The 5,816-nt window shown below is 47.9% G+C and overlaps 1 protein-coding gene across 5 annotated transcripts; it reads left to right on the top strand.

The window, feature by feature from the left end:
• The first annotated feature begins 232 nt into the window (after positions 1–232).
• On the top strand, positions 233–3,394 carry Mrpl55 (mitochondrial ribosomal protein L55). Of its 5 annotated transcripts, none has more exons than XM_021177495.3 (4): positions 233–415; positions 1,530–1,609; positions 1,910–2,111; positions 3,155–3,394. In XM_021177495.3, the coding sequence occupies exons 2-4, from the start codon at positions 1,587–1,589 to the stop codon at positions 3,311–3,313; spliced, it is 384 nt and encodes a 127-aa protein (XP_021033154.1). In that variant the 5' UTR covers positions 233–415; positions 1,530–1,586; the 3' UTR covers positions 3,314–3,394. The 5 variants fall into 5 exon arrangements, with proteins under 5 accessions (XP_021033154.1, XP_021033153.1, XP_021033155.1 ...); XM_021177494.2 differs by having other exon boundaries at positions 241–415; positions 1,527–1,609; XM_021177496.3 differs by having other exon boundaries at positions 241–428.
• The last annotated feature ends 2,422 nt before the right edge of the window (positions 3,395–5,816 follow it).

Below are 5,816 nucleotides of genomic sequence, written 5' to 3'. Positions count from 1 at the left end.
GCTTCCGTCCACGCACTGCACAGCGTTGTGCTGCCTGCACCCCAGAAAGTCACAGAATTCCGACGGCCTCCCGCCCACACTCTCTGACCTTGGGTAGTCCGCCGACCTAGCCTACTTCAGTTTCGCCAACCGCAGCGACGCCAGAACCTGGACAACTAACCAGGACCCCCGAGAGCTGGCTCTAACCACGCCCACCTGGCTTTACTCCGCCCTTAATGGGGACGGCCGCCCTGCGCTCCGTGGCGTCATCACCGCGCGCCGTGGGCGCCTTCAGGACATCTGGGTTATGGTGCAGGATTATCATCTACAGTGACGGAACGGGTTCCCTGTGTGGCCCTGCGTGGCTCGGCCTCAGTTTCCCACCTATCGAGTAAAGTTCTGCACGGCGGGTCTACGAGGTCTCTCCCACGCTAAGGTAGCGGCCGCAGGTTGGCGTTTCTTGGGTGCCGGCAGCAACCGGCCCCAACACAGGGGTAAATGGGAGAGCGACTTGCGAGTCGGGTGGACAAAATGGGAGGGGACGTATGCACAGACGACCCCGGGTCTAGTCGACGTGGCTAGAGAGGATGAAGACCCGCACTTGGGACCAGCGGGATCACCTCTTTCGAGGCAGTGGTACCCTACCCTGCGGTTCCCTCCTTAGGTGGGAACTTTCTAATCTCTGCGCTCGCCCACTGGTTCTATCTTGCTGAGTGTGGGACGCTCTACTTCTACCTGCCTAGACCACTTCTGGCATTGAAGAAAGTAGCTTCTTTTCCCGTCTGTAAGCGGAGTTGATAATAGTCTTCTCACAGTATTGCTATAGAAACTAGAAGGATGTTAAAAAGAAAGTGAACCAAGCACTCCACACTTACCCTACACAAGAGGGTTGTGGTTCCATAAACTTCAGGAATTGGTGAGCCTCTGTCCCCTTGAAAACCGCCTCAGTCTTTTAAGGGTAGAACCCTGGTAGCTGCTGTTGTAAAAAGCCTCCAAAAGGATTTTCTAATCTTAGGCCAGAGGGCTAGTAGGATAGACTGGCAAGTGACACACACCCAGTCTTCTGTATCGAAGAATCCAAACCACATATTGAAGATAACTTTTTTAAATTGAGTCTGCATTGAACATAAGGGTTTTTTGTTTTCTAAACAAAACAGGTGAAAAAACCAGTTATATGGCGTTTGTAAACCCTTAGGTTCACTTCAGTTTTCTTAGTTTTTTTGTTTTGTTTTTGAGACAGTCTCAAGTAAGCCAGCCTAACCTTTAACTCCCTGTTTAACAAGATATCCTTGAATTCCTGACCTCCTGCTTCTGCCTTGGAAATACAAGCATGCGTTTCCACACCCCGCTTTGTATTCTTTCAGGAGTATTTGGACAGGTGCACAGGTCATATAAATATCATGCTATTGTACAACAGAAAGCTGACAATCTGTCAGTTGGATAACTAGAGATGCACTTGGGTCTGACTTAGCCACAGGCCAGGATTTTAGGACAATAATCAAATGGGGGGGGGAAAACCGGTTTTTGTTGTTGTTTCCCTTGCCTAGCAGGGCCTACGTCGGGCCAGTGACTGTTTCCTCCTGCCATCAAAGTGCTAAGAAAAAACAATGCCTTTGGCTACTCTGCTTAGGTAAGCATAACATTCCAGTCCCTTCAAGAACTCCCGGAGACACCCTGCCCTCTCCAGGAAGGGGCTGTTATCTCTCTCATCAGTGTTGGAAGGCCGGTTATTCCCTGAGTCCTCCATTATAGTCTTCTTTGACTCTGCTAGTGTAGTTCAATGGAGGTCCTTAAATGCAAGCCATCAATCATTGCTAGATAGTTTCTGGGCAGGTCTCTATCATACCCTGACAGTGGCTGGCTAGCCTGGTATTTGGTGCCATCTGCTTCACTACCATCCATCAACCAGTGCCTGCACGTCTGTCCGTAGCCTCCTGAGGCACTGTGGTGTGAGAGCAGCCTTTCCTACACCCCGCCACCTACACACATCCCCTTGGAGAGCTGACTGCAGCAGGGCTTCACTCACTCGACTGCGCCGCCAGGCCTATGCTCGCCTCTACCCTGTGCTCTTGGTCAAGCAGGACGGCTCCACTATCCATATCCGATACCGGGAGCCACGACGCATGCTGGCGGTAAGCTTTCTTCAGTGGGTAGTGTTAGGGCCCAAGGCCAGGACTTGGGAGTGGAGTTGCATATGTAGTACAGTCCTTTTACTATAGTGCAGGAGGAAGGGAACAGGTTGTTGGTGGGATTTACACCAAAAACTCCAGTCACTAAAATTATTAAAACAAACAAATTGGTACTTTCTTTTTTGGATTTTGTTCTTGTTTTATTGATACAGGGTCTTATGAATACACAGCTGAAGCTGACCTTGACCTAATATTTCAACCTCTTTTAAGTGCTCAGATACAGGCCTATCTCACCATACCAGGCTTAACAAGTCTGGTTTTTAAAAACAAAACAAAACACCAATCTAGACTGGGTGTAATCTAATTGGTAGAGTGTTTGCCTAATAGGCACAAAGCCTTTGATTTCAGGACCACATAAAACTGCACATTGGGGCTGGTGAGATGGCTCAGTGGGTAAGAGCACCCGACTGCTCTTCCGAAGGTCCAGAGTTCAAATCCCAGCAACCACATGGTGGCTCACAACCATCCACAACGAGATCTGATGCCCTCTTCTGGAGTGTCTGAAGACAGCTACAGTGTACTTACATATAATAAATAAATAAATCTTTAAAAAAAAAAAACAAAAAAAAAAACTGCACATTGTGTGCCGGGCAGTGGTTGCGCATGCCTTTAATCCCAGCACTTGGGAGACAGAGGCAGGCGGATTTCTGAGTTCGAGGACAGCCAGGGCTACACAGAGAAACCCTGTCTTGAAAAAAAAAAAAAAAACAAGAAAGAACAAACCCCTGCACATTGTGGCACACATCCATAACCCTAGCACTCTGGAGGCTGAGGCTGAGGCTGTGAGGTCAAGGGTTTCTTTGCCTAAATAAGACTCAATCTTAAGCAAGCATACCCTGAGTCAAGGGGAAAAGAACAGAAAAACATTTCCCTTCAAAACGAAACAGAAGGATAGAAGGCTAACGACACAGGTAAAAGAGGCACAGGTGTCCTTCTCTGTCATTCTCTGACTCCCCAGTGGTGTGTACCTCTCTCTCCCCATGCAGATGCCCCTAGACCTGGATGCCCTGTCTCCAGAAGAGCGCAGGTCCCGGTTCCGAAAACGGGAAGCTCAGCTCCAGCAGAAGAGGGAAGAAGAGCCAGAGGTGGTGGACAGTTTTGACACTGAACGATATAAACAGTTTTGGACCAAGACCAAGAAATAACTCTGTCAGGGAGTTCCACCAGGGACATTTTGTAAGGATGGAGGGCATCTATCTATTTACCATACGTTCTTGAAACCATGAGCGCCTGTCATTGTCTTCTTTTGCGTGGAAGTCCAGTCCTGGAACTCATCATTTCTGAGAAGTATGTGCCAGGTCAAAGCCAGATTGAAAGCTTTGCTTTAGGGCCCATTTAGGTCAGACTTGTGGGGTTGACTATTTGTTTGGGTTTTGATTTTTTTGAGACATGGTCTCACCCTGGTCAGTTTAGAACTCAATATGTAAACCAGGCCTGACCTCCTGAGAGCTGGGATTAAAGGTATCTGCCATCATACACAGCTTCAGACCTCTGGGTTTTAAACACTGCTGTAAAGCTGGTTGAGAAGTATTTGGACAGTGGACAGGAAGTACCAGCAACTAACAGCTCTACTTGCCTACTATTAGAAACCCCCAAGTTAAACTCCTGGATCACATACACCCTGCAGTCATCCTTCTCACCTCCACCCTTAATAGGGCCTTTCCTAAAAGACAACTGGGGGAGAAACACTTCCCTGCCCTTGGGAACCCAGGAGTGTGGCCAGGCAGTATGTCTTGAACCCTTGGTGTACTCCATTCTACAGAATAAGTGACTATGTAAACCAAAGCCTATGAGTAGCTGCCTGAACCTTTGTACTCCTGATGTTGGTATTCCTCCAGACGAAGGAGCACACAGAATAGCTAACCTCAAAAGCAGGCCTGGGATTATCCAGCCCTTCATTGCGTTACTCCATTACTTGAGATTCTGGGTGTCACTAGAATAGGTGATTACACAAGGATGCACAGGCCTTAGAATCTTTCTAGACATTTGTCCCATGACCTCCCAGACCCATAGTTCCCTCCTCCTGAGTGTCACCTAGTGTGCATTCTGTGATCTGACCATGCAGCTCGGCCTTCCGTGTCCTAAGCATACCTGGCCTGGTTAAAGGTGAAGGCCCAGAAGCTGCTGCCTGGCTTTCTGGAGACCTTCCCTAGGAGACGGCTAGTATGCTCATCTTTTGCTGTGGCCCACATGATTGACCGATGCTCTCTTATTGTTGCAGATTTTGTTGTTTACTGGAAAAAAAAAATTCTAATTGTGTGCCTCAGCCTTAGTATACACCTTTAATCCCAATGAAGGTAAACTTAGTTAGAAGGAAGCACCCATGTTTGAAAGTGATCTCCAGTGACTCAGGGAGATTTGACAGAATAGGATATGCCTATCTCTCATGAGAACAGAGAGGAAAGAAGTGACTTAGGGGAAAGAATAGGAGAGGGAAGTTTACTGGGACGGTTGTACAGAGACAGGTTGCAGAGAAAGAACAAACTAGCCAGGTGAAGACAGAACAAGCCAGAAAATGAGGAGTCAGAAGATTAGAACATAATACCAAAGGTCATATGAGGCCAAGCAGAGCAATTCGGGTGAAGCTGGAAGAAGCCAATTTGAATCATTCAGTGTGGATGAATTTGAGCCAGAACAGCTGAGTTGACCATCCAGCTAGATAGAGTTCAGAAGAGCATTAAAGGGTGAGCTTATTCAGCAATAGGTCTCAGAGGTTGAAAACATTCTAGGCCAAGATAAGATTGTATGGAGGCTAGAAACTTCCAGGACGAGGCCTAGAGTCAGTAAGATTCAGAAATGACAATTACATCAGGCAAATAAAGGATACATTTCCACTTTATCGTGCAGCTCCCCTTGGGACCATCCATTCATCCCGAGTATGATCTTGTGCTGAGGGATCTGAGTCCAGCTGTGTCCTCTAAAGCCAGGACATGACCTCAGAGCTCATACCAAGAGCCTCACAAGCTGTGGCAGGTACTCAACATGGGTTCAGAATGAAGACATAAAAATGAGGCTGTCTTGGTCTATTTGGGATGCTAGAGAGTTCCAGGATAGGTAATTTTCAGATTAGGGATGAAACCCAAGACCATCATGTTAGGCAAGTGATCTGTCATTAAGATGTAGCTCAGTTTCTGTTCATTTTGAGGCACAGCCTCAGTAAATTGCCCAGTAAAGCTTCACCTGCAGAGAACACAGATCGCTCAGGTTTAGGGATGCTTGGGCTTTCATGTCACGTACGCACATTCTGTCACCCAGAGCATGGAAGAGTGAATCCATGTTTCTTTGGTGACTTTATCTGCCCCTCAGTGTTCCGTGAAGGTTTGCCATTATTTAACTTAGTTTCAACAGTGACCCGGGACCTTTGGAGTTAGCATTCTTGCCTTTCCAGAAAGCAAGGGGCAGGCCCCTCCTGGTGTCACTAAGGTTTTGTAGTGTCCCTTTCCACCGAGATTCCTTCATACAAGAGTTATCAGGTGGGATAGCACAGCTGTCTTTTTGAGGAGCTAGTGCGCAGGCGCACGTGGTACTAGGATGATGGTTGCGCCAGTGAAGCCCTGAACGCCCTTTAGAAAGAGGACCTTCATTAATATGGCTCTCGGATACGCAGTGCGCAGGCGCACGGGCACGTTAGCGAGAGCGCAGGCGCGC

Source organism: Mus caroli, unplaced genomic scaffold, assembly GCF_978045245.1.
Source record: "Mus caroli unplaced genomic scaffold, Mus_caroli_1 scaffold_13, whole genome shotgun sequence".
Lineage (NCBI taxonomy): Eukaryota > Metazoa > Chordata > Mammalia > Rodentia > Muridae > Mus > Mus caroli.
The sequence above is the reverse complement of the archived record's forward strand: the minus strand, read 5'-3'. Positions and strand labels throughout refer to the sequence as shown.

Bases quoted from the DNA above. Each gene is read 5' to 3' on its own strand.
- Mrpl55 (XM_021177495.3), top strand. From the start codon at position 1,587: ATGCCTTTGGCTACTCTGCTTAG. The intron at 1,610-1,909 runs GTAAGCATAACA...GTCTGTCCGTAG, and splicing joins CCTTTGGCTACTCTGCTTAG to CCTCCTGAGGCACTGTGGTG. The intron at 2,112-3,154 runs GTAAGCTTTCTT...CTCCCCATGCAG, and splicing joins AGCCACGACGCATGCTGGCG to ATGCCCCTAGACCTGGATGC.